General features: G+C 51.6%; 2 protein-coding genes across 2 annotated transcripts in view; one reads left to right on the forward strand and one right to left on the reverse strand.

The window, feature by feature from the left end:
• Window positions 1-3,548, reverse strand: part of LOC115063087 — an 11,389-nt gene extending 7,841 nt beyond the window's left edge. The window contains exon 1 of the mRNA XM_029533874.1: window positions 3,345-3,548. Within this exon, the coding sequence (XP_029389734.1) occupies window positions 3,345-3,548 (204 nt within the window). The remainder of the gene's footprint in view (window positions 1-3,344) is intronic.
• The window catches only part of Stx1a (syntaxin 1A), a 27,670-nt gene continuing 3,388 nt past the window's right edge, over window positions 3,454-27,735 (forward strand). Inside the window, exons 1-8 of the mRNA XM_021222616.1 lie at window positions 3,454-3,576; window positions 16,543-16,620; window positions 16,878-16,977; window positions 20,598-20,672; window positions 21,327-21,400; window positions 21,505-21,613; window positions 22,056-22,129; window positions 25,267-25,404. Coding sequence (XP_021078275.1) covers window positions 3,547-3,576; window positions 16,543-16,620; window positions 16,878-16,977; window positions 20,598-20,672; window positions 21,327-21,400; window positions 21,505-21,613; window positions 22,056-22,129; window positions 25,267-25,404 — 678 coding nt within the window. The 5' untranslated portion in view covers window positions 3,454-3,546. The remainder of the gene's footprint in view (window positions 3,577-16,542; window positions 16,621-16,877; window positions 16,978-20,597; window positions 20,673-21,326; window positions 21,401-21,504; window positions 21,614-22,055; window positions 22,130-25,266; window positions 25,405-27,735) is intronic.

The raw sequence follows: 27,735 nt of genomic DNA on the forward strand, positions 1-27,735 counted from the left end.
AAAGAAAGAAAGAAAGAAAGAAAGAAAGAAAGAAAAAGAGAAAGAGAAAGAGAAAGGAAGGAAGAAAATATTGAGGAAGAAAAAGAAGAAAGCCAGCTTAGAGGGAAGTGCACACTTTCATTTCTTCATTCATTTTTTAAAAACAGATTTATTTATTTCATGTATGTGAGTACACTGTAGCTGTCTTCAGACAGCACCAGAAGAGGGCATCAGATCCCATTACAGATGGTTGTGAGCCACCATGTGGTTGCTGGGAATTAAACTCAGGACCTCTGGAAGGGCAGTCGTTGCTCTTAACCACTAAGCCATCTCTCCAGCTCCTGTCCATTAATTTTCCATGCTGATATTTAACATGTCTACATGAGCGCTGTTGGCAAGATAGCATGGCTTTCTTCAGGAAGCAACAGTTTCTCATCTTCCTGAAGGCTCACCCCACAGACAGACACTGAGTCCTGAGGACAAAGTTGTGACCCACTCCAGTCCCTGTGTATAGGAAATCCACTAGATCGGAGCTAGGCAGCTTCCTGTCAGTCAAATTGGCCATGTGGAGGACAGAGAGGAGATGCGCAAAGTGTACTGGCACACTGTGTGGCACCTGTACTCCCAGCACTCAAGAGCCTGAGGCAGGAGGATCTTAAATTTGAAGCTAGCCTCAGCTACATATCCTAATATATCCCAGGCTAGCAGTGTGAGGCGCTGTCTCAAAATACAAAGAAAAAAAAAATGCTGGACTTGTAATCCAGTTGGTAGAATGCTAGCCTAGCATGTGTGAAGCCCTAGGCTTCCTCCACAGCTCTGCATAAAATGGGAAGGGCGGCACACATCTGTATTCCCAGCACCTGGGAGGCAGGCTGTTGTAGACAGATGTCCTCTGAGCCGAAGTTCCACCATCTTCAGGAGCGGGGCTGGGCCTGTTCATAGTAGATCTTTCCTCAGAGAAGGAGGGAGCAGAAAGGTTCATGGGACTCTCGGTGAGTATCCAGGCACCCCCTCCCACCCTCCTGTGGTGCACGGGGGTGATGCTTTAGGGAGGGGCTAGAGTATAAATGTGGGGAGACCTAGGGGTAGGGGCTCCATCCATGCAACCATGGGAAAAAAAATCACTTGGGGGACATTTTAGTTAGGGTTTCCATTGCTCTGAAGAGATACAGATACTATGTCCATGGCAATTCTAATAAATTAAAACATTCAATTGAGGGTGGCGTACAGTTTCAGAGGTTCAGTCCGTTATCATCATGGCGGGAAGCGCGGTGGCAGGCAGGCAGCCATGGTGCTGGAGAAGGAGCTGAGAGAGCTACATCGTGACCCACAGACAGCAGAGGGAGACAGTTAACCTCCCTGGGCGTAGTTTGAGCATGTCTAACCTCACGGCCCACTTCCACAGTGACACATTTCCTCCAACAAGGCTATACCTCCCTGCCGATCTGTGGGGAACCATTCCTACCCAGACCACTGACGGGAGTGGGTAGCTTGAGGGAGCATCCATACACCTGGAAGAAACCTCTCAGCAATGTAAGTAAGGCCAGTAGGCTCACCGGTAGCCCACGGTGAAGTCGGGTTGCATTATACCTGGTTCGTTTGGGGGGACCTTGGAGTAGGGGAACAGGATAGAGGCAGAGAGAGGTCAGGATTCACGGTCATCTTCAGATATATAGCAAGTTTGAGGCCAGCCTGAGAGAGAGAGAGAGAGAGAGAGAGAGAGAGAGAGAGAGAGAGAGAGAGAGGAGAGGAGAGAGGATAAGATGGCTCGTTGAGTAAAGCCACTTGCTGATGAACTGGATTGGTCTCTGGGACCCACAGGACAGAAGCAGAGAGCTGACTCCAGCAAGGAGCCCTGACCTCCCTGGGTAAGCCGTGGCCTTCTCATGCACACAAATAAATGATGTAACAAATATTAAAAATAAAATATAGCATAATGTTGATGTCTAGACAACCGGAAAGGCTATGGCCCTCTCCCGCGCCAGGACACATTTGTCTCCTGTCAGATTTTTCTAGGGACAGAGGGAAGGCGAAGCCCGTGCCCCAGCGTGCCTGTCAGCCAGCCAGCCATCTAACCTGCACTGAAAGTCTGGGAGAGGTGCCAGGGCCAGACACACTGGGCAGCAGGAGGCAGGATCGGATCCAGAACCGTGCCTTGGTAACCCTAGTGTACAAGGAGGTGTGGGTATGCTTGGCTTGGGGTCAAGAAAGCCTGAGACCACTTACGTGTGTGTGTGTGTGTGTGTGTGTGTGTGTGTGTGTATTCTGTAACAAGATCTTGGCAGGCAGCTAAAAGGTACAAGTGCACTGACGGGTACACTGTTCGCATTGCTCTGCAGGGACTGCCGAGATCTTTCCACTGGGCCTGGGTCTGAGCAGCCTACAGCTTCCACACAGGAAATAAGACGTCAGGTCTGCCGTTTGAACTCTGGGCTCGAGGTATGAAGGGGTGGGGGTGGCAAGCTTTTTTTTTTTTTAATATCTTAAACATTTATTGATTGATTGATTGATTGATTGATTGATCGATTGTGTGTAAAGAGAAAGGCCTTCGTCTTGAATGGAACAGGTGAGCTGAGAAAACCTGGGGAGAGTGGAGAGGCAGCAACCGGGTCTGGAGACAGGGGGATGCTCAGAAAGGCGGGAAGGCTTAGGATTAACCACTACGGAGAGGGCTTTCTTTTACTCTATATTCAGTCGTCCCTGTGTCTCCTGCCTCCGTTGTGTGGTTGCATATATATGAAGCATGGAGCTCACTCATGTGAAGGTCAGAGGACAATTTATAGAATCCAATGCGCTTCTTCAGTCACGTGGGTCCCAGGACTAGAACTCCGATCATTCGTTTGTTTGTTGTTTTTTTTTTTTTTTCAAGACAAGTTTCTCTGTGAACCTTTGGCTGTCCTGGAACTCGCTCTGTAGGTCAGGCTGGCCTTGAACTCAGAGATCTGCCTATTAGGATTAAAGACATGTGCTATCTCCGTCCCGCCGGCACTCAGATCTTTAAGCTTGGTGGCAAGCATCTTTATCTGTTCAGCCATCGCAGGACAGGATGGGATTGTCAAACCTGGCATTGAGGCTCATGTCTGCAAACCCTGTACTCCTGTGGCTGAGGTAGGAGCAGGAGTTCAAGGCTAGCCTGGGCTACACAGTGAGACTATCATTGAACAAAGTGGGAAGGGTTCCACTCCAGCAAATCCAGGAGATAGGAAGGACTCGTGAGGGTCAGGATCCAGGGTCTATCTATATAATGAGTGGCTGAGCAGAGGTGGGGGCTGGGTCAGAGAAGGGCCAAGGAGTTGGAGCCACATCGAGATAGAGATCACTAGTTGACGAGGGGAGGAACCAGGTCCCAAGGGCTGGGTTGGTACCCCTTTGCGCTCCCCGTGGGCGGAGCCCTGGGCGGGATATATCCGGGCGTGGAAGCCTGATGGGCGTGGCCAGCTGGGGTTGGGCTTGGGGGTCCCAGGGACTGGGGCGGGGCGCGGGCTGGCGCTGCGCAGCCGCGGGGCGGCATCCGCGCATGCGGGACTTACTCGGTTGCAGCCGGCGCCTACTGCCACTCCCGGGAGCATGAAGGACCGAACCCAGGAGCTCCGCACGGTGAGTCCGATCCTCGCGCGCCGCTCACCCCGCGCCTTGAAATTCTCCACTTTGTTCCGGCATGCCACCGAGGCACCTACAAGGGGACGGAGGGAGCCTTGCAAGCCCGAGGGACCCTCGAACCCCCATGGGAGTCCCACCCCTCCGATCTACTTCTGGTCACGGACTGGAGCCCTTCAGCACCGGGACTGATGGCTAGAACCTGGGGTTTTGAGGAACTTTTCAGGGCGTTCCTGTTTGGGGGCGATTGGAGGGCTGTTAAGGGGTTTCGGTGGCGGGATGCAAAATCGTGACCTGTTCTCCGCCCGCTTGTCACCGTCCTTGCGCTGTCCCCTGGAGGCTGAGCCTCTCGTCTCCCTCCCACCCCCCTGCCCAGAGTTCCCCTCCCAACCCCATCCTTGGGCGCGCTGCGGAAGCGAGGCCGCCGGGTGGGGGTGGCCTCTGCGGGAGCCGTCTCTTGGGGCTCCCCATCACCTGTGGCTCCCATCACCTGTGGCTCCCGATCCACCCAGGTCGCTCTGGGGATCCCCAGCTTGCTTTGGATTAAAGGACTCGACCATATCCACCCTTGGTCCACCTTTGGGCTTCCAGGCAACACAGGCTGTCATTTCCCAGACCCTTCCCGGATTGCCAGGTCTAACTGCGACCTGGATCTATTTTCCTACCTGTGTGAGGGAGGCCTCTGGGGTGTGGCTCTTAGGGCGGGGTTTCGAGATGAGTAGAAGGCAATAGAAAGGTTCTAAGTCAGAACCCATGATCCTTCGATCATGAGACCCCCACTTTTAACACACAGGGGAGTGTCGTCCTCTGGCCTCAGACCATAGAGGGACAGAAATTAAGCTCTCCCGTGGGAGGGTTGAATAAGGGCGCTTCATCAGTTTGTCATATCTGATTCCTCAGCAAGCCCCACCCGTTGAATTCTGGGTGTCCCCCAAAGCTGGGTGGCGTCCTAGATCCCTCTCCTCTTGTGCCCCACTTACAGCCCTTCATAGAAAGTTTTGTTTTAGGGCTTTTAACCTAATGGCTGTGATTTCTGCCTAGCTTCCCCATCTGTGCCTGGATCCCTCTACCATAATACCAGCCACATCTATGCTCTCCAGTCTAGCCTTCATCCTGTTCCCGACCTGCAAGCGACCCCCACATGCCTTCAGACCTGTATTATTCTTGGCTGGGTGCCCAGTGCCTCATCTATTTCAAAGGAGACAGAGAGCCTTTCATGTCATATATAGTGTTTAAACACTTCCCCACCCGCCCCTTGTCGCTGCCCTCAAGTTTCCGGTGTTTTTATGCTTTATGTGTGTGTGGTTTTTTTTTTTAAATGTAAAATCTTTCTCTGTACCCCAGGGTGGCTTGGAACTATATAGCCTCATTGGGTCTTAAACTCAAAGCAATCCTCCTGCCTCGACTTCATGAGTGCTGAGATGACAGCGCGCAGTATTGTGTCAGTCTGGTGACAGGTTGAGTCAGATAGCATGTCCAGGTGATAGATGGCGGTGACATGGTCATGCCCGTGTTGGGGCACCCCATGTGACTGTCATGATTGTGTGAGGGAACCACATGCCACGAACACAGACCTTTCCACACGGTAGCAGCCTTTCTGCTTATGAGCCTTCAGCCTCGCTGCTGAAGCGGAAACTGCGGCCGAGCAAAAGTGGCCCACTTGTTTGTTAGAGGAGTGGTCAGTTGATCAGGGTCAGACAGCTTGGGTCGGAAAAAAGCTTGAACCTAGAGCTATGGCCCCAACACTGTTCTGGGTAGCCCCACATAGCGATGACAAACTTGACTTCAAACTAACGCTATACGCGTTCGACCCAACCCAGGCATCAGATCCACTGGAGACAGTCCTCTCAACTAGCCAGCCTTGTCCGGGGTTGGGGAGGGAGTGGTCCTAGCTGTTCCAAGCATGGCTGGGATGAAATAGTCTTGGGGGCTGCTGTCATTCTGAGAAATCCCTTGTTCTCCTGGAATTCCAGTTTGTGAGATGCAAGGAGGACACTTGGCACTAGAAAGGTGTAGCTCAGCTTGTAGACATTGGGGGGGGGGCACCTGCCAATCATGTCAGCTCGCCCCAGATGGAGGCCGAAGGACCCTCAATCCACCATTGTTTTTAGCCTCCCAGGGATTTTGATACTATGTAGTGTGGGATCCATGAGAAATGGAAAAGGGGAAAACTCAGCTTCTTGAGGCTTGAGGAGAGGCCCTCAGACTTCTTCAGACTTTCCACTGTGGCTGGAGTTCTCAGGAACCCCTGAAACTCAGGAGTCAGGGTCACGAGGGGATGAAGGCACCTGGTGCTGCTGCTGCAGGCCGCACAGGGCATCTGCGTGCCTGCTCCAGCCTTCCCTCCCGTTTCCTCCTCGGCCTCCTCCTCCTCCTCTTTCTCCCCCACCCAGCACCACCACATTTGGAAGGAAGGAGAAGAAGGGAGCTTATTTATAAAAGTCACACTTGGGGAAAGAGCTGGCATGCTTCCTTGCCGCTGTGCTGTAGGCTGGGCCGGGTCCTCTTGCCATCTTCAGCCCCGCCTCTCCCAGACCTACAGATTTCACTTTGAAATGGATCCTGAAGGGGCCAGAACCCCCCCCCCCATCCTTGTAGATAGGCCCACGGAAGCTTAACCCCTCAGAGGCCAAGACTGGTCCAGGATCACACAGCTGGGGAGAGAATTGAGGTCTCCCTCATTTCCTCCCTTCCCTTCATTTGTGAGAAAGGAGCCGATCTTAAACTTATGTTACCAAGGGTGGCCTTGGTAACTCATGATCATGCAGCCTCCACCCCCCCACCCCCCCAAACACTAGAGCAGTGGTTATGTAGGTATCCGCCTGCTGATTCTCTTTTTCTTTCTTTCTTTTTCTTTTCTTCATTTTTCTTTTTTTGAAACCCTTAACGCAAATTTCCTAAGTATCCCAGGCTGGCCTGGAATTCACTACCAAGGGTAGCCTCAAAGCACATGCAGTTCTTCTGCTTCCGTGTCCGGTGCTGGGATTTCCGGGCGTGCACGGTTGCAAGCTCAGTTTGCCTGGTGATTGTGGTGGAAGTCCGGTCCTTGCTGATCATATAACTCTACCAACTGAACAACAGCCCCAGCCGCAGGCCTTCATTTTCTTCTGGGCAGTCAGAGCAAGCCAGCCTGAAAGTAAGAGAGAAATGTGTGGCCCCTCTGAAGGCAGAGACCGGGCGTGATCCCAGAGGAGGGGCCCGTGATGGGAATCTAGACCTTCCCCAAAATGAACAATTTCAGCATCAGACCTGCTGTGTCTCCTGATACGTGCCTGTCATGCTAGCTACTCAGGATGCTGGAGTGGGAAGATCTCAAATTCAAGGTCAGTCTGAACTACACTGGGAGTTCAACATCAGCCTCAGCAACTTAATGAGAGCCTGTCTCAAATAAAGATGTAAAGGAGGCGCTAAGAGAACCTGTTGTAGCTGGGTGGTGGTGGTTGTGCACGCCTTTAATTCCAGAACTCCGGAGGCAGAGACAGGTGGCTCTCTGTGAGCTTGAGGCCAGCCTGGTCTACAGAGTGAGTTCCAGGACAGCCAGACCTACACAGAGAAACCCTATCTCTTTTATCTCCCTGGGTGCCAGGCACACACGTGGTACATATATGTGAGCAAAATATACACACATAAAATTTAAAAAAAAATCTCTAAAAAAAGTTAAAAATATAAGACCTGGGGATGTAGCTCATGCCTACAATCCCCTAGTGAGGGGCTGGGGGTGTGGCTCAGTGGTAGAGCCCCTGCCTAGAATCCCCCAGTGAGGGGCTGGGGTGTGGCTCAGTGGTAGAGCCTCTGCCTAGAATCTCCCAGTGAGGGGCTGGGGGCATGGCTCAGTGGTAGAGCCCCTGCCTAGCATATGTGAGGTCCTGGGTTCAACCCTAGCATCAAAAATTTTTTTTAAAAAGGCACACCGGGAGGGGGTAGATATCGGGACCCCTGACACCTGGTACCTATGTTTCATGAGATATAGGATGGGCAGAATTTTCTGGGTTTTCTTTTCCTTGCCCACCACTAGTCTCCTGCTCCTCTAAGTACCATCTCTGTCTTATGCTTAGTTGTGCTTAATCTGTTGTCTCTCATCTGTAAGATGGAGCTGACACTAGCTAGACTTAGTGGCGTGGGCCTGTAATCCTGGAACTCTGTGGATGGAGACAAAAGGATAAGGAGTTCAAGGCCATCCTTGGCTGCATAGCAGTTAAAGCCAACCTGGGCAATGTGATACCTTGTCTCAAAAAAAAGAAAAAAGAAAGGAAGGAAGAAGGAAGGAAGGAAAGGAAGGAAGGAAGGAAGGAAGGAAGGAAGGAAGGAAAGAAAGAAAAAGAAAAGGAAGGAAGGAAGGAAAGAAAGAAAGAAAGAAAGAAAGAAAGAAAGAAAGAAAGAAAGAAAGAAAGAAAGAGCAGAGATTGGAATGGGGCTGCGGGGAGACCGTAGACATAATGTATGGTCTCCTTACTCCTCTCCAGCCCCCTGAGAACCGGTTTGGAGGATGCCCTGCCTGAGCACGTGCATGTCTGGGGTGACTTACAGGACCATCTACTCCAGTGGCTCACAACTCTTAGACCCTTTAATACAGCCCCTCAGGTTGTGGTGACCCCCCCAACCAGAAAAGTATTTTTGTCTCTACTTCATAACTGTCATTTTGCTGCTGTTATGAATCGTAGTGTAATGATGATTCTGACTTGTGACCCCTGTGAAAGGGTCATACAGCACCCCAGGGTCACGACCCACAGGTTGAGAACCACTGGTCTTGTCAAACCACTGGTTTTACTCAAACATATGGTTGAAAGAGGATGGGGGGGGCTGTTATTTAAGGGTCCACATCCCAACACAGCCCCTTTCCGGGGTCTGTGGAGGACACTGAGCCTGGGCAGGGACCTTAAGTTGAAAGTGGAGTTGCAGGAGTCACCCAGCCCCGGGGAGGAGACGGGATGCGAGGCTGGACTTGGGAACCTGCTTTTCTGGGGACCCAGCCTGTCTGGAGCTTGGACCTCTCTACCCTAGCGATACTGATTAGTCACTAAAAAGAGGAAGAGAAAAATAAAATAGCCCTGTAGGTAGACAGCATGGCTGGCTGGGCTCAACAGATGAATCAACCCTGCTGGCTGGCCTGCTGCCATCCCCCAGCCTCTGCGCCTCCCAGAGCAATCACACTGGCTTCCTGGAGAAAAAGTGTCCTAGAATACAGGAGTCTCTGCCAGGAAGCCCATGTAGACCGTCCTCAGCACCGGTAGGGACGGCTTCCCGCGCCCTGTCCTTAGTGGCGAGGTCCCATCTTCCTCAGTATGCTCGCTGGGAAAGGCACTTGCTCCTAGCCCCTTCGAATTCCTGGAGGTCATGAGGTCAGAGGGTCAGAGGCAACTCTGGCCGGTGGTGGGGGTCGGGGGTGGGGGACGCTCCTCTCCTTCCACCTCTGTGTGGGTCCCGGGGATCAAACTCGAGTTTCCAGGCTTGTGTGGAAAGGGCCTTCCCCGGCCGAGCCAGCCCACTGGCCACTTAACAGGAGGTGGAGGCTGTCCTTGTCTGTACATTTATTTATTTTGTATTTGTTTGGAAGGGGCACACAAGAACCCCAGTGCGCCCATGGGAGTCAGAGGCCACCGTACAGGAGTCCATTCTTTCTCTTCACTATGTGGGTTGAACTTAGGTCATTATGCTTTGTGGCAAGCCGCTGAGGTGTTTCAATCGTCCATGGAGGATGTGGGGGTTTTCTTTTTTCATTGATGGTTTAGCTGTTGTTCTTGTAAACATATATTGACCTTTCTGCCTCTGACTCCTGTATGCTGGAATTAGTTACCACGACCTCAGTGGCCTTTGTCCTGTTTGCTTGCAGTGCTGGAGATCAGTCTCAGGGCAGTTTACATTCTAGGCAGGGGCTCTACCACTGAGCCACGCCCCCAGCCCCTCACTGGGGGATTCTAGGCAGAGGCTCTACCACTGAGCCACGCCCCAGCCCCTCCCTGGGGGATTCTAGGCAGGGGCTCTACCACTGAGCCACGCCCCCCAGCCCCTCCATGGAGGGATTCTAGGCAGGGGCTCTACCACTGAGCCACACCCCCAGGCCTTGGCCAGTGGGCTGGCTCAGTGGACCAATATGGAGTTCTTTTTATTTTATTTTATTTATTTATTTATTTATTTATTTTTTTTTTTGGTTTTTTTGAGACAGGGTTTCTCTGTGTATCCCTGGCTGTCCTGGAACTCATTTTGTAGACCAGGCTGGCCTTGAACTCAGAAATCCTCCTGCCTCTGACTCCCGAGTGCTGGGATTAAAGGCGTGCAATGTGGAGTTCTTAACTGCTGAGCGGTCTCTCCAACCGCCTGGGAAAAAAGATTTTTTAACTCTTCTCCTAAGGGGTTCTGGGTATGAATCTGAGTCCAAAAAAACCAAACCAAACCAAACCAAACAAACAACCAGGGAATAAACAATAAAACCTGCCAGGCCGGGCGTGGTGGCGCACACCTTTAATCCCAACTCTTGGGAGGCAGAGGCAGGCGGATTTCTGAGTTCGAGGCCAGCCTGGTCTACAGAGTGAGTTCCAGGACAGCCAGAACTACACAGTGAAACCCTGTCTTGAAAAACAAAACAAAATAAACAAACAAAAAAACAAAAAACCTGCCAGGAAGAATCAAAATGTTAGGATATATGAAAGAGGGAAAACCTGGGGCTTTGTGTCATGCAGCTGGCACATTTGAGAGGTGGAGGCAAGAGGAATTCTATGCATTAAAGGCTAGCCTGGGCTACTTAGCACGACCCTGCCTCATAGAACAAACAAGGAAGGAGGGAGGGAAGGAGGGAGGGAGGGAAGAAGGAAGGAGGTAAAGATGTTCCCATGTTCTGGTTTGGAGTTCCTGAGCACTGAAGGGGTTCACGTTTGTGGAGAGGGCTCTGGAAAAGGGCACAGGCAGACTCTGGCCAGATTGGCAGCAAGGGACTGTACTGTGTGACCTCTGCGAGTGTCTGTCCGTAAGATGTTTGCACCTTGATCTGCATTTACCTCATGGGTCCAGCTGCTGCCTCCGTGCCAAAGCTCACCTAGTTCTTGCCGTTATCCCTCCCTTCTCCACAGTGTCCACCACCGCCCACCTGGGTCCTTAAACACCCAGCAGATATCTGACTGCTCACTGGGGTTTGTCTGTTTGTGACAAGGCCTCATGTAGCAAAGGCTGGCCTTGAGCTTGCTATGTAGCAGAGGATGATCTTGAACGCCTGATCCTCCTGCTTCTGCCATCCCAAGCGCAAAGATCATGGACATGCACCACCACATTGGGCTTATTGGGTGATTGCGATCAAACCAGGGGCTTCATTCGTGGTAGGCAGGCAGTCTGCCAACTGTGCCACCTTCCTGGTACGTGGGTAACCACTGTGTGTTCATGGACCATGCCCATCCTGGTCAAGACTCCAGGAAGAAGGCATGCCAGGATAGCCGGCTGAGCCAGGTTACCTGATTTTTGTTTTGGTCAAGTATGTGTCTGGGAGGAACATCATGGCCCATCTCTGTAATCCTACTACTAGAAAAATGGAGGCGGAGAGATGGGGGTTAGAGGCTAGCCCTGTGAATAGAGACCCTGACTCAAGAAAACCCGGAGAGGGGAACCAGAGGAAACAGGGGAGAGCCTTCCTGTGTCCTTACTGTAACCTTCAGGACGGGGCAGGGGAGGATTTGGGGGTTTCCATGGAAAGAAGTATTAAATGATTATAATTTTTTTGTTTTTGTTTTTGTTTTTGTTTTTGTTTTTCAAGACAGGGTTTCTCTGTATAGCCCTGGCTGTCCTGNAACTCACTCTGTAGACCAGGCTGGCCTCNAACTCAGAAATCCGCCTGCCTCTGCCACCTAAGTGCTGAGATTACAGGCGTGCGCCATCACTGCCCGGCATGGTTATAAATTTTTAAACTGTTTCAGTTCTCTCTCTCTCTCTCTCTCTCTCTCTCTCTCTCTCTCTCTCTCTCTCGCACGCGCACGTGTGTGTGGGTGTGCTTGCTATGGCTTATATGCTATCGTTGGCTCTGTCCGTCCACCTTTCTGTGGGTTCTAGGGATCCAGGGTGGGTCGTCAGACCTTGTAGCAAATACGTTTTTCTGCTTAGCCACCTCACTAGCTCCCGCCTTGGTTTTGAGCCAGGGTCTCTCTTATTTCTTCAGCTTGACTGCTTATGTGTGTTTGTATGTTTCCAGTGGGTTCTTCTGGCCCCGCCTCCATCCCCCACCCCCACCCGGTAAGCACACTGCGATCTCAAATAATAGCCTCTACATCCAGATTTTTTTTTTTTTTTAATGTGGATTCTAGGAATTGAACCCAGGTCATTGAACTCAGGTCATTGGGGATGCAAGGCAAGCTCTTTGACCTGCTGAGCCACCTTGCCAGCCTGCATTGATTATGTGATCTCTGGCTATAATAATAGAGTTGGACCATCCATCCTGGTCAGCTTTGGTTTGTTTTGCTTTTTTTGGTTTTGTTTTTTTGAAACAGGGTTTCTCTGTGTAGCCCTGGCTGTCCTGGAACTCACTCTGTAGACCTCGAACTCAGAGAACTGCCTGCCTCTGCCTCCTGAGTGCTGAGATATAGGTGTGGGCCACCACCAGTGCCTGGCTTGATCAGCTTTTTTGACACTTCTCAGACTTCGGCGGATCCCGATTGTGTACTGTGCGCGACAGAGGACAGAGGCAGGACGGAACAAGTCTTGGCCCTCTGTAGGATAAAAGGAGCGTACACTCCTGTTGAGATGAGAACACTGGCAAGACCGTTAGATCTCTGATACAGCCACCCCGGGGAGAAGGCATGAACGCGTTCTTTATAGCAGAGAGCTATACCACAGGGAGGAAAAGAGACTGCCAAAGACTGTTGCCTTCCAGACAGGAGCAGAGCCGTCTGGGTGAGGTGGTGACAGAGCGCTCTGTCATAGGCCCGCAGGCAGGGGCAACAGGGGATCCTCCTCAGCTCCCTGAGGGCATAAAGTACGGCTGTGGCTCCCATCAGGACATGAATAGTGTATGGGAAACCGGAGGAAGGAGGGCGGTTTCCCTAATCGAGGCAGCATCTGAGGGAGGGGATGGAAGTACGGGGCAAGCAGAGAGTGGCCTGCAGCGGCAGGAAGATGCTCACAGGGACTGTGTAGTCTCTGGATTGAGGAGAGAAGGAAACAGAAAGGCACTCGTGAGAAGTCCTGAAGGAGCAAGGCAGTGATGGCTGACTTTACAGAGTTTCTCTGTTGTAGTCCTGGCTGTTCTGGAAGTTGCTCCGTAGACCAACTCATAGAGATCCCTCTGCCTCTGCCTCCCAAACGCTGAGATTAAAAGCACAGGCCACCACTGTCCAGCTTTAATTATCAACCAGACACAACCTGGGAAGAGACTTGACCTTCAGTTTGTCTGTATTGGCTTGGCCCCATGGGCAAGTCTGGGTGGAGCTGTGTTAAGTCGATGTGGGAAAACCCAGCCCACTGTGGGTGGCGCCATTCCTTAGGTGCCGAGCTGAATAAGGGTGGATGGTTGTGAGCCACCATGTGGGTACTAAGTACTGAACTCAGGTCCTCTGCAAGAGCAACACGCGCTTTTAACCACCGAGCCATCTCTCTAGCCCTTTACTGGATGTGATATGACTGGGCCTCTCTAGCTCCTGCCACTAGGACTTTTGTAACCTGGAATTGTGAACCGAAATAAACCCTTTGTCCGCTGAGGTGCCCGTTCTCAGGGCATTCATCACAGTAGCTAGAGAGGAGATTAAGAGGGTGGGAGAGGGACTTGGGAAAGATGATTCCTATGGGCTTCGAGAGCCATGACAGTGGGGAGGTCTGACCCACACCTTCTGATTGGCTTTGGGGACACTCTGAACGACACCTTCAGAGTCTCCCCTGAATGTCCCTTCCCAGCCCTCGTGGATGAGGCCTGCCGGTCTCCAGTCTTGTCTAGCCCTCGGGAGGTAGTGGGAACAGTTAGACAGATTCTAGGAAGGACAAGTGCCTGTGTGAGGAATGGCAAAGTGAGGTACAGGGCGGTAGCAACCCAAGGCTCCAAGGGAGGAGCAGGGGGGCTCAGCAAGGCTGGCACACACCTTCTGACGTGTTAGGGACAGAACCCAGGGCCTCATGCACTCTAGGCCCTCTACCAACTGAGTTTTGTGTGTGTGTGTGTGTGTGTGTGTGTGTGTGTGTGTGTGTGTGTGTGCGTGCGTGTGCAATTTTTTATTATTTTTAATTTTTATTTATTTATTTTTTTTTTTAGTATATACTTATGCCTTTGAGCGGGTATGTACACTTGAGTGGATTTCCTGCAGAGTCCAGCAGAGGGCACCAGATCCCCTGAAGCTGGAGTCACAGTGGTTGTGAGCTGCCTGTTGTGGGTGCTGGGTGCTGGGAACCAAAACCCTGATCCTTTATAAAAGCACTATGAGGTCTTAGCCTTTGAGCCAGCTCTCTGGGGCCATTTTAGCCTTTTGACACAGCATCTCAGAGAACCCAAGCTAGTCCTGAACTCCCCAAATAGCTAAGGAGAGCCTTACCCTCTTAAGGACTCCTTATCCTCCTGCTTCAGCCTCTGGAGTACAGTTGGGATTACAGGCAGGTGCTAGCCTGCCCAGCTTTGGACATTCCCAGAGGAGAGAACTGGAAACTGGGTATGGTGGTAAAATGGCTACAATGCTGAGGCCCTAGGAGATGGAGGCAGAAGGATCAGGAGTTCAAGACCATCCTCAGTTTCACATTGAGTTGGTGACTGTCTTGGATTAAGTGAGACCCTGTCTCAAAGATCAAAAAAAAAAAAAAAATAAAGGAACAGGCAAGATGGCACAGTGAGTAAAGGGGCTTGCTGCCAAACCTGCTGACCCGAGTCCAATCCCCAGGACCCACACGGTGGAAGGAGAGAACCCACTCATACAGTTTGATCTCTGACCTACGAGGTCAGGAGCGTACCTACCTATGCACGGTGTGTGTGTGCCTTCCTGTATACACCACAATTATATGTAATATTTTATTTATTTATTTATTTATTTGTTTGTTTATTATATGTAAGTACACTCACTGTAGCTGACTTCAGACACTCCAGAAGAGGGAGTCAGATCTCGTTACAGATGGTTGTGAGCCACCATGTGGTTGCTGGGATTTGAACTCAGGACCTTCAGAAGAGCAGTTGGGTGCTCTTACCAGCTGAGCCATCTCACCAGCCCTATATGTAATATTTTTAAAATTAAAAAAAAATGTTAAGTAACTAAGAAAAAAATCAAAGGCGATAGAACTTTCCCATTCCACCTTCCCTAGTACCCCCATAATTTTCCGGGTCCCCTGAGCTCGCAGGAGGCTGAATGGCGGGAGCCCCAATTCCACTGCTCAGGACCTGGCCAGCTGTCTGGTGACAGGGAACAGAGCTCGTGCAGGCTGTGCCATGCCTCGGTTTCCCTACAGAGTGCCCTGTGTGACTCAACCCTGGTCCAGGAATGGCCTCTTAAGTGTGACAATAGTTCCTTGTCTGTAGGATGGGGGAGGGATGGCCACCTGCTGGAGACCACAGGCACCCGGGGAGAAGGAGCAGAGTGGGGGTTTATTTTAGCTGCCCGGGGGAGGAGGTGTGATCTGGAGATGGGAGGGGCCCCTCCAAGCTGCCTCCAGAGAAGCTTCTAGCCTCTCTCTCTTGTATTCAGCGGGTCTTGCTTTGACTACGGTAATGGGGACAGGGACGGACGCCTGTGTCTTGCTCTGAGTCCTCTGCCCCTACAGTCAGTTATCACTATCCACACATCACAGAAGAGCATCAGTCCTGTAGTGTGTGTCCCTGAGCCAGGCCTCTCTACCCGAGTCATGTTGAGAGAACAGGCAGTACCCTCTGTAGTGAGCCCTGAGCTTCCGTCCCGTAGGCAACAGTTCTTGCCCTAGGGTCACGCCGGTGTAACTTGGCTGTGGGAAGGACATTGGACTGAGCTCGTGACCCTGGTTGACTCCAGCTATGTTGGATAGGAAGGCCAGGGCCAGGGCTTGGGAGTTTACTCAGCAGTTAAAATGCTTGCTGCAGAAGCAAGAGAACCCGAGTTCAGATCCCCAGAACTCATACCGTGTGAGTGCAGCCCGCCTGTAAATCCAGCCGCAGAGGGAAGAGACAGGGCATCCCTTCGAGCAAGCTGGCTAGCAAGACTAGCCTCATCCAATCTGCAAGCTCTGGGTCTGATGAAAAGACCCTGTCTCAATAAATGAGGTGGATGAGCGACTCTGCAAGCTCTGGGTTCGATGGAAAGATCCTGCCTCAATAAATGAGGTGGATGAGCGACGGAGGATGTCAGCTTCAGGCCTTCACCTGCATGTGAACCCACACGTGTACAAATATGCGCACACATATGGACGGCACGCACACATAAACATGTGCACACACACACATATGAAAATGGGAAAGGAAAAGAAAATAACTGTGGCCAGAAGACAGCTGCCTAGTCTAATTATTCCCTAGCTGGTGATTGGTGGGTTTTTGTATGGCTGCTTTGGGAACATTGGGACCAATAGGTCTCGGAGACACTGAGCTCCATTTTAATTGAGAAGCGGGCATGGTGGCATACACCCACAGTGCCAGCACTCGAGAGGCTGAGGTAAGGTCAGGAGTTTAACCGTAGCCCAGTCTACAAAGTGAGCCACTGTCTAAAAACAGAACAGAACAAATACCATTGCTTCTGGAGCGCATGGAGTCCTGGCTTGGCAGGGAGTCCGTGAGGCAGAATTTGGAGACCCCAGTAGGGCTCAAGGCTCAGTTAACTCAGACAGTAACCTATTGGCTGACTTCAGTTTTAGGGACCACTGATGTGGTACCCAAGTCTCATAACTACTGGAAGGGGACATGCTGTGTTGTGGCTGAAAGCTTGTGGGGCACAGGTTGTCTGTCTCTGGGACTCCCAAGAGGAAGATAAGTGGCCAAAGAGCCTCACTGAGCTACGTGTGGAGATGGCTCATAGTTTGGGATCTCGGCATATTCTCTCCTATGTGTTCAACCCTGTCCAGGCCAAGGACAGCGATGACGACGATGATGTCACTGTCACTGTGGACCGAGACCGCTTCATGGATGAGTTCTTTGAACAGGTGGGAACGAGTGACCTCTCTTGTACCTACCTTTTCTCACTCGTGAGCCAGTGCAGGACTCTCATGCACCTCACCCCTGTTCACTGTCATCCCTCTCATACACACTCCGGGGTGGGGGTGCTCCAGTGTGAGCCCATTTGAGGGTGCATAGGCAGAGTCCGAGCTTGGTCCTGTCATGGAGCTGCCCCCAGTGCTGGCCCATCTTTCCTCTGATTTCCTACACTGTTTTTCTCAACCCCTCTGACCCGGGTCTGCAGGTGGAAGAGATCCGGGGCTTTATTGACAAGATTGCCGAAAACGTGGAGGAGGTGAAGCGGAAACACAGCGCCATCCTGGCTTCCCCGAACCCCGATGAGAGTAAGACAGGGCCCCTGAGCTCCAGCTACCCTGCACTGGGGTGTGATGGGCAGAGGGGTGTTTGACCTACGTGTGGAGAAGACAGGGTTCCTTGCACTGGCCCAGGACTGGAGTTAAGGAAGTCAGCAGCCACTCTAACCAGTAGACATTGACCTGCTGTGAAGATTGGCTGTGGCCAGGGATGGCGAGGACATACCTGTGATCCTGGCATGCACTGGTTGAAGGATTCTCCCCCTCGCCCCCCACACCTCCTCCCCCAAAAGGTTCAAGGACTTCCTCAGCTACAAAGAGAGTTCCAGGCCAGCCCCACCTTCCCCAGATACATGGCTTTCTTCTAAGGGCACAGGAATGGCAGGCAGCTCTCCTGGGATGCTGGGAAGGAGGGCCCATGAATAGTTGGGAAGGTGGGTGGTGGGTGGATGGATGGATGGATGGATGGAGGGAGGGAGGGAGGGAGGAAAGGAGAAAGAAAGTTGCCTGATGAATTGGAGACTGCCCAGCCCAGCCCCACCCTTTTGGGCTCTCCAGGGAGCAGATGGCAACTCTGAGGTAGCGCTCTGACCAAGCAGGCAGAGAGCTTCCTGTGAGCTCTGGCACCCTGCCGCATGGTAGCTCAGAGCCCTGCATTCCCACGGCTCCAGGAAGTCAGTCACCTGTCTCCCTTCACATGGGCAGGCTGCGTGTGTCTAGGTCCCACTCAGTCCGACACAGGGCCCCTTGACCTGGCCTCAACACTCCTGTTGAGATTTTGTGTGTGTGTGTGTGTGTGTGAGTGAGTGTCAGCGGATGTGTTTGGGTATGTGTGCCCATAGGTGGGCTTCTAGGACCACAGTAAACTGTCAGGTGTCCTCCTTGCTCACCATGCCTTGTATTTTGCTTGGTTTTGTCTTTTGAGATACTGTCTCAACTGGGCTGGTGATGGTGGCCCATGCCTTTAATCCCAGAGCTCCCAGGGAGGCAGAGTCAGGGGGATCTCTGTGCATTCAAGGTCAGCCTGGTCTACAGAACTGGACAGCCAGGGCTACACAGAGAAACACTGTCCCAAAAACCCTAGAGGGAGGGAGGGAGAAACTGACTGACCCATCATACAGACCAAACCGGCCTCTCTTTGCTCTTTTATTATTATTTTTAGATTTATTTTATGTGCACAGCATGTATGCAGGTGTACCACGTGTGTTCCAGGTATCCAGGGAGGTCAGAAGCGGGCATTATGTCTCCTGGAACTAAGTGGAATTACCATGTGGTGTCGGGAACTGAACCTGGGTCCTCTTAACCACTGAGCCATCTGCCCAGCCCCACCCCCCTTTAAAAGTTTCATCTATTTATTGTAGTTGTCTGTGGTGCTGGGGTGGGGGTTGTGCCATGTGCACACTCAGGATTTGGTCTTCTCAGTCCACAGCGTGGGTCCCAGGTACTGATTCAGTCTCTCAGTCTTGGTGGCAAGCTCCTTTCTTTACCTACTGAGTCAGCTCCCAGGGCCGATCTTGAACTCACTAAGTTGTTGAGAGTAACCCGATGCTCCTGCATCCGCTTCTTATGTGCTGGGATCACAGGCACATGCCACCACACCAGTGCTTTGTTCAGACAATGATTGCCATGTTGATAGGCACCAGGTTGCCAGGGCCCAGCCAAGACCCTCTGCCCACGGGGGCACTGACTGGCAAGTCCTCTGTCTCAGACCTAGGCTAGCCAGCAACTCATACCTGCCTGCCCTCTGTGTTCTTTGAAGCTTGCTTCATTCCATGTCTGCTGGGAGGCCCCAACTCCCTGTGGCTCACATATGTATGACAAGAAAAGGAAGGGGAACCTTGTGTCTCCCTAACCCAGGACCCCCTTACCCTCTGGTCCAGAGTAAGGTTCCCTCTGGCCCTTTGGTTCAATGTGTTTGAACCAAGAGTCGTGATGGCAGCTGTATTTTAGGTGCCCCTAGGAAGACAGAATGCAGTGTTTGAGGCCTAAGGAGACATCTAGGGGGAGGAGAGAGAGAGAGGGACCACCCAGGAGCATGGAAAGGGAGTCCAGTCACCTCACTCCATCCCTCTTCCTAAAGGTGTGTCCACAGTGGCAAGGATGACGTGTGTGGCTGCATAATATGGTAATTTTGTGGTAAGAAGAGAGCAATGAGCTTCAGATGTAGCTCAGTGGACCGAGAGCCTGGCTGCCGTGCACGATGTCCTCCTGACTTCAGTCTCCAGCGCACATAAGCCGGGCATTGGTGGCACATGACCGTAGCCATTCTAGCATTTGGGGAGGTAGAGGCAAAGAGATGAGGAGTTCCGGGTCATCTTTGGCTACAAGGGAGGATCAGGATAGTGTGGGCTACGTGAGATTATATCTGAAGGAAAGGGGAGGGCTGGTAAGGGGACCCGTAAGCTGCTGGACATACGCACTGTACCGGAACTACTCAGCTTCGTTTCTCAGCATCCTTGTGTGGCCTACAGAGTGGGTGTGGTACCCAGGAACTGAGCGGTGGTGCCAGGCTGAGATGCAGTCACTCACCAGGGGGAGAGGGCATCCCGTCGGGGCTGTGGGGCAGGGCAGAGCTAAGGAGGAATGTGGGAATCGGCAGCGGGTCGGGTGGGGGGGGGCTTTCCTAGATCCATGCTGCTCTCCCTCCTCGGGGGCTGCCATCCGGCTGGGCTATTTTAGGTCTGAGCAAAAAAGGCTGAGACTGCAAGAGCAGCTGGTGACCAAGTTTCCTTTTGTTCGTGGGAGGAAGGCTCCCTCCGCCTCTGCTCTGCATAGCCCCCTGCCCTGTCTCACATTCCACTGAGTAGGTGGCTCTCGATCCTTATACACCACCGCTGTCACCCCTAAGCCCTGTCCCCCCCAGGGTGTATGGTAGGAAAGGTGGTTGCCAGGGACCTGCTCCCAGTTTCTCCTGAAGACAGGGCGGTCCCGGTGGCTTCCTGGGAGAGCGGCAAGCTGAACACCCTGAGGCCTCAGCCAGCCTGCGGTCACAGCTGTGGCTAGGACAGGGACCACGGACTTCCCTTACCTCTGTTCACCTCTCCTGACCCCCAGTGACCTGTCACCTCCATGGCTACAATCCTTCCCCCACCTCGGGGTAGTATTTTAAACTGCTGTTCCTTCCCCTGAACCCCCCCCCCCCAAACCAGGGCGCCCCCTGTCTCAGCCACTCAGGGCAGCTAACCACCTAGGAAGGACAGCTTTGTGAGAGGAGTTCAAGGTCAGCTGTGGCTTCCACTGGGTAGGCAAGGTGAACTGTGCTTTGGCCTGGTGGGCGTCTCTGCTTGCCCTCCTGAGCCATCCGTTAAAGCCAGGTGGACCGAGCTCATCCCATGCCCTGCACCCGTTAAGTAAACAGTCCTCAGCGAGGGCCGCCCAGCCTTAAATTTAGCCCCATCTGTTATCTACAGGGGATGGGGGAGGCAGCGGAGGAGGGGGGAGGCTTCTTGAAGGCAGCGGGAGAGCGGGTGAGACTGTTGCTGCGGCGGCCTTGGCCTAGAATTGCAGCTGTAGACCAAGACGTCGCCTAGGGGAGGAGGGAGATCACAAGGCTGGGATTTGTCCAGAGCCCTCTATCCCATTCCTAGTGCTAGAAGCTGGGATCTATACACCATGTCTTCTCCCCCCCCCCACCCCGCCCCACCTCATAGAGACCAAGGAGGAACTGGAGGAGCTCATGTCGGACATTAAGAAGACAGCGAACAAAGTTCGCTCCAAGCTAAAGAGTAAGTCGCCCTGGTGGCTGGGGACCTGGCTCAGTGGTGGTCCGGGGACGTGGCTCAATTGGTGCAGCGCTTGCCCAGCCTACATGAGGTCCTGAATTCAGTTCAAAGTGGAAGTATGAGGATCAGGATAGCTGAGGAGGCTAGGTAGCTTCAGGACAGCCTGGGTTATATGAGAATTATATAGAAATAATAAACTAAAAGTATTTTGTAAAATTAAAAAAGTCCACCCGAAGAGTATCCATGCATAGATCATAAGCTGTCTCAGGTCACAGACATGCATGCATGTCCAGTGGCCAGGGCTACTTCGGGGACATGTCCCACAGGGGGGTGGACACCTGGGCCTGCCCAGCTTCCTGCACAAAAGTGGCCTGAGTTGCCAGACCCTGCACAGCACACATCTGGGTGCGCAGGGGTGTGTGTGTGTGTGTGTGTGCGCGTGCTCACACGCGAGTGTACACAGCTGCACACACCTCCCAGCTGGAAGGACTGCTGTTGGTCCCGCCTCCATTATTGTTTACAGTTTGCCTTCCATGTGACCCCCCCCATCCCTTGTGATTGGGGAGGGGAGCCGAATCCTTGACTTATGGGTGGGGCCGATGCATGGAGGCAGGGTGCGGCTCAGCGGCCTCCTTCCCTCCCTCTTCCCCACCCCAGGCATCGAGCAGAGCATCGAGCAGGAGGAAGGACTGAACCGCTCATCAGCCGACCTGAGGATCCGGAAGACGCAGGTGCAGCTGACGGCGAGGGTGGGCGGGCACCTGAGTCTCTGGGCCTTCCGTGGAGCCCACTACCTACCTTCCGGTACCCTTGTCTCCCCGCCCCCGACTCCCAGCACTCCACGCTGTCCCGAAAGTTTGTGGAGGTCATGTCCGAGTACAACGCCACTCAGTCAGACTACCGAGAACGCTGCAAAGGACGCATCCAGAGGCAGCTGGAGATCAGTGAGCTGGGGCAGGGTCCGGGCGGGAAGGGAGGGTCTGTGGCTGAAGAAGAGGTGAACGGGGCTCTTGGCTTGAGGGTTGGAGCCACGAGCAGGTAGGACCTGGGGTTGTGGTTTGAGCCAGGTGGTGGTGGTAGGTGTGGCCTGTGGGTAGGAGTGTGACTTGGATTGGAGGGGTGGTGCCATGAATAGAGTCTAGGTATAGGGGTTTGGGCTAGATAGAGTGGGGGTGGGTAGGACCTCGTGGTGCGCGTATGGCCTGGTTGGGGCGGGGGTGAGGCCATCGATGAAGCCTGTGGCTAGAAATGGGGGTGGGGCCATCAATAAGGGCGTGGGGGCGGAGCTTATAGTTAGAGGTGTGGTTGAGGGTGGGGCGTTGGTCGGAAGCTAGACACTGTTGAGCTCGCAGGAGAGGGCGTGGCTTAGTGTGATCCCACCCACAGCCGGCCGGACCACGACCAGTGAGGAGTTGGAAGACATGCTGGAAAGTGGGAACCCTGCCATCTTTGCCTCTGGGGTGAGTGTGAACCCCTCCCCTGCTACCAGGACCCATTAACCGCATCCCTCCACACTACAGCACAGTGTGTGGGTCAAACCCTGGATCAGGGTGGTTTTTGGATACCGCACCCAAATGAGGCTGATTTTAGAGACAGCCTGAATCGAAAGTGAAGGGGGGGGGGGGACCAGATTGAGGGTCATATAGTTGCCAGTGACAACGGTGGGTGAAATTTTCAAGAGTTGTCTCAGGTTAAGATCAGATAAAGGAGCTCGCTGCCAGGCAGAAGACCTGAGTTAGACTCAAATGGAAGAGAGAACTGCAAGTTGCCTACACACACACACACCACACATCCATACACTCAGACCACACACACATAGCACATACACACACGCACACACACCACATGCATATACACACATGCACACACACCATAGGCACATACACATACACACATTCATACACACACACATATATATATATATATACACACACCATAAACACACACACACACACACACACACAAATACAATGTAATAAGAAAAAAGTATTGCCGCCAGTTCAAAGGCAGCCAGGGTACCAAGCAGGCATGGTGCAGCACACCTGACATCCCAGCACTGGGCCGGTAGGCGGGTGGAGGGAGGGAGGGAGGGAGGGAGGGAAGGAGGGAGGGAGGGAGGGAGGAAGGAAGGAAGGAAGGAAGGAAGGAAGATGTAGTCTATATCATCCCTGGCTACACAGCTCAGTGGAGGATGGGCTGGGCTGTACACACCCCTACCTAAAAACAAACTGTACCTGTAATTCCAGCGGTGAGGAGGCAGACCCAGGCCAAAGCTGAGAGCGCACTGGCTGGCCAGCCTATCCCCCAAAAGGCAAATTTCTGGTTCAGGGAGAAGACTGTCTCGCCTAGGCAGAGCTGACAAGACGCCTAAGAAGGGAGAGGAACTTGATGCTAACTATGTCTTACAACCTGAGTTCCATCTCCAAGAGCCGCATGGTAGGAGAGAGCTGGCTTCCTTCCCCAGTTTTCCTCTGACTAGAAGCAAGCTGTAGCGTCATACACCCCACATGCAAAAAAATGGAGACAGATGTAGGAACATTCTCCTACATGGTGAGGTAGAGAGGGAGAGAGGAGATGATATATTGTTCTGGCCTCTGCAGTGTGCAAGTTGGTACACAGACCCACATGCACACACATACGTGCACGCGCACACACACAGAGACACAAATAAAAAAATATTATTTTTTAATTCCAGAGGACCAGGGTTCAGTTCCCAGCACTCACATGGCAACTCACAACTGTCTGTAACTCCAGTTCCAGGGGACCAGACACACACATTCTCATTCTCTCCCTCTCTCTCCCTGTCTCTCCCTGTCTCTTCCTGTCTCTCCCCCTCTCTCCCTCTCTCTCCCTCCTCCCCCCTCTCTCTCTCTCTCTCACACACACACACACACACACAGAGTCACACGCAAGGAAAACACAATACACATAAAATAAAAATAAATAAATCTTAAAAAGGAAAATAAATAAATAAATGTGTAGACCACCCCCCTCCAAGAAACAAAAAACAAAAAACTGGACAGATGGTTCAGTAGTTAAGTTCAATGCCCAGCAACCACCTGGTGGCTCCCAACCCATATATAATGAGATCTGATGCTCTCTTCTGGTGTGTCTCATAAACATAAACGGTATACTCATAAACATAAAATAAATAAAATCTTTTTAAAAAAAAGAAAGAAAGACAAAGGAACAAAGAAAGAAAACCTCCAAAACAAGACTGGGCTGTAGCGGGATTGTTAAAGTTCTTGCCTGCCACTGTGAACCTGAGACTTTAATCCTCTTCTCTTTCTAAAACCCAGCATGGTTGCAGGCCTGTAGTTTCAGCACTAAAGAGGTAGAGGCAGGAGGATCAGGAGTTGAAGAGCTTATTTTTGACTATATAGCTTGTTCGAGGCCAGCCTTGGAATACATGAGATCCTTGTCTCAAAACAACCAAATAAGGGCCAACAGGATTGGGTTCGATGCTCAGGGCTCCCATTGTGAAAGGAGAAAATTGACTCCTGTCTGACTGCCACACATAGGCTGTTGGCCGTGTTTCCACACATATACAATAATGAATGCAATAATTTTTTTTTGCAACAGGGTCAAAAAAATTATAGCCCTTGGCTGTTTTCTGGAACTCTGTGTGTAAGCCTGGGTGGTTTGGAATTCACAGAGATTGGCCTGCTTATGCCTCTCAAGGGCTGGGATTAAAGGTGTGCCCCACTATGCCTGCCATAACAAAACAGTCACTTGGTGAGCAGCACTCACTGTGTGGGAGAGTGTCATCGGCTCCTTATTTCAGGCAGGAATTGAATCACACACAGACTCATTAGCAATGGTGCCAAACAGGAGGTTGGAAAGGCTGTGGCTGCTGCTCCTGGGATATATCTATTCAGCTACCTCCCTCCTTGGCCCCTATTCTAGTCTCATTTCTATTGCTGTGAGGGGGGGGGAAGCCCCAACAAAAAGCAACTCAGCGGAAAGGGGTCATGTTTAGCTGACAGGACTGAAGCAGCTAGTCACATCGCAGTCAAAGCAGAGAGAGAATGTTTGCATGCCCGGTGCCCAGCTAGCTTTCTCTTCACATAGTCCAGGATCTTCTGTGTAGGGAATGGTGCTGCCCACAGTGGGCCTGGTCTTCTCACATCGGTTAGCATTGATAATTAAGGCAGTCCTTCAGAGACATGTCCCTAGCTAAGCTGATATAGACGATCCTCATTGAGATGAGAGTCTCTTCCCAGGTGAGGCTAGATTAGGTCAACTTGACAAAAGTATTGAGCCTGGAGATGACTCTGTAGTTGAGAATTCTTGCTGCCCTTCTGGAAGACATGAGTGTGGTTCCCAGCATCCATGTCTGACAGCTCACAAACACCTGTAACTCCAGCTCCAGGGGCTACGGTACCCTCTTCTGGCCTTCTCAGACACCACACTCATGTGTATATACCCAGTACAGATGGTTATGAGCCACCATGTGGTTGCTGGGAATTGAACTCAGGCCCTCTGGAAGAGTGCTGAGCCATCTCTCCAGCCCCCTACATATAGAGTTAAAAAAAAAAAAACAAATAATAGCAGCCTCCTTCCCAGTCCAGTCCGTCTCCTCCACTTTACCCTCTAGATCATCATGGACTCCAGTATCTCGAAGCAGGCCCTTAGTGAGATCGAGACTAGACACAGTGAGATCATCAAACTGGAGAATAGCATCCGGGAGCTGCACGACATGTTCATGGACATGGCCATGCTGGTGGAGAGCCAGGTGAGTCCCCTCGTCCCCGGCGTCCAGCAGCTCTGACCCCCCAGCCAGCAGCATCCAGGGCCACACTAACCCCTTCCCTTTCCACCCAACACGCTGCGTGCCCGGGAGGGACAGAGTATCTTCAGGTAACCATAGACTGTTGTAAAGGCCTCGAGGGATCCTACTGCATGGCTCTGCTTGCTCCCCTAGGCCTTGCATGGCCCCACCCCTCACCCCAGCCCTGTCCTGGCTTCGTGAACTATATCAGAGGCCACTGTAGACTGGCTGCCCTGCTAGGAGCAGGATGCATAGCAATGAACTGGGCAGCTGAGCAGTGCTTACGGCAGTAAATGGCTATTGGGCAGGAAAGGGTGGCACAGCCTCTAATAGAACAAATGGATTAGTCCCTAGTGCTGGGAGCTCAGGAGAGTCCTAGGTAGGCGTGTTCAGCATATGGCCTCAAAGTTGAGATTGTGTGTGTATATGTGCGTGCACACGTGCTTGCGTGCTTGTGTGTGTGCACGCACTTTGTATTTTGAGACAGGGTCTCTTATTGAATCTGGAGTTTACCAAATCAGCTATAGTGGCTGGCCAGTGAGCCCCAGGTCCTCCTGTTTCCAGCTCCCAGAAGTCGGGTTACAGGCACATACCACTATGCCTGACTTCTTTTTTTTTTTTTTTAAAGATTTATTTATTTATTATATGTAAGTACACTGTAGCTGTCTTCAGACACTCCAGAAGAGGGAGTCAGATCTCATTAAGTTTGGTTGTGAGCCACCATGTGGTTGCTGGGATTTGAACTCTGCACCTTTGGAAGAGCAGTGGGGTGCTCTTACCCGCTGAGCCATCTCACCAGTCCCTATGCCTGACTTCTTACCTGGGTGCTGAGGTAAAAAAACCCCGAGGTGCCTGTTAACTGAGCCGTCCCAGCCCCATTACCTGACTTGACTGCAAGTTTATTTTCTTTCTTGCTTTCTATTTTTTTAAAAAAATATTTTTGAGACCATAGCTTGCTATATAGACCAAGTTGGCCTTGAACTCGCAGAGATACGATTGCTGGGATGAAAGGCATGCCTATGGCATAACGTATATTCATTCAGGTCTTGGTGTCCACAAGGCTTCCTGCGCCCCAGCAGACATACATGTATGGGGAACAGACCAGCTGGGATGGGGCTCCTAGGAGCAGTGAGGGTGGCACCCAGCTGAGGGACCAGCAATACCAAGAGCTCAGCAAGGGGCTGAGCTTGAGGAGAAAGGAGGACTGTGGGACCCAGGGAGTGGTCAGGGCCACGCAAAGTTGGAGACAGACGGGGTGGTAAGCGGTAGTGCTGGATACATGAATGAGACTATTCACTTATCTGTTGGCTAGCTATTTATTTATTTATTTATTTATTTATTTATTTATTATATGTAAGTACACTGTAGCTGTCTTCAGACACTCCAGAAGAGGGCGTCAGATCTTGTTACGGGTGGTTGTGAGCCACACCACCATGTGGTTGTTGGGATTTGAACTCTGGACCTTCAGAAGAGCAGTCAGGTGCTCTTACCTACTGAGCCATCTCTCCAGCCCTTATCTGTTGGCTCTTATCGGATGTGTTTTGTTTTGGAGACAGATCTCATATATGCCACGCCAGCCTCAAGCTTATGTAGCTTATGATGAGCTTGAACTTTGCAGTTTTGTTATTTATTTGGGTTTTTGTTGTTTTGGTTTTTGTGGTTTTTTTTGTTTTTTGGGTTTTTTTTGTTTGTTTGGTTGTTTTTTTTTTTTTTTTTTTTTTTTTGGTAAATGTATGAGTGCTCTGTCTGCATGTACACCTGCATGCCAGGAGAGGTATCAAATTCCTTTGTAAATGATTGTGAGCCACCATCTGGTGCTGCGATTGAACTCCCAGACTCCTAGAAGAACACCCAGTGCTCTTAACTGCCGAGCCATCTCGCCAGCCCAACCTTGAACTTTAAAAATATATATATTGTTATTTTAATGCGTAGGGGTGTTTTGTCTGTATACGTGTCTGTGCACTAAGTGCCAGGGGCTCACGGAGGCCAGAGGAGGATGTCTGAACCCCTGGGACTGCTGTCATACATTGTTGTGATCTGCCATGTGGGTGCTGGGAATTGAACCAATGTCCTGCCAAAGCCACCAGTGTTCATAACCACAAAGCCATCTCTCCAGTCTAACACTGGACTTTTTTATTTAAAAAAAAAATTTTTTTTTATATCCGTGTGTCTGTCTGTATTTTTATATCTGTGTCTGTGTCCATTTGCACTTGCAGGGGAAAGTTCCCTCTTTCTATCATAATGGGGCCAAGGGTTGAACTCTGGCTTTTTTTTTTTTTTTTTTTTTTTTTTTTT

The sequence above is a fragment of the Mus pahari genome, chromosome 23, assembly GCF_900095145.1.
Source record: "Mus pahari chromosome 23, PAHARI_EIJ_v1.1, whole genome shotgun sequence".
Taxonomy (NCBI): domain Eukaryota; kingdom Metazoa; phylum Chordata; class Mammalia; order Rodentia; family Muridae; genus Mus; species Mus pahari.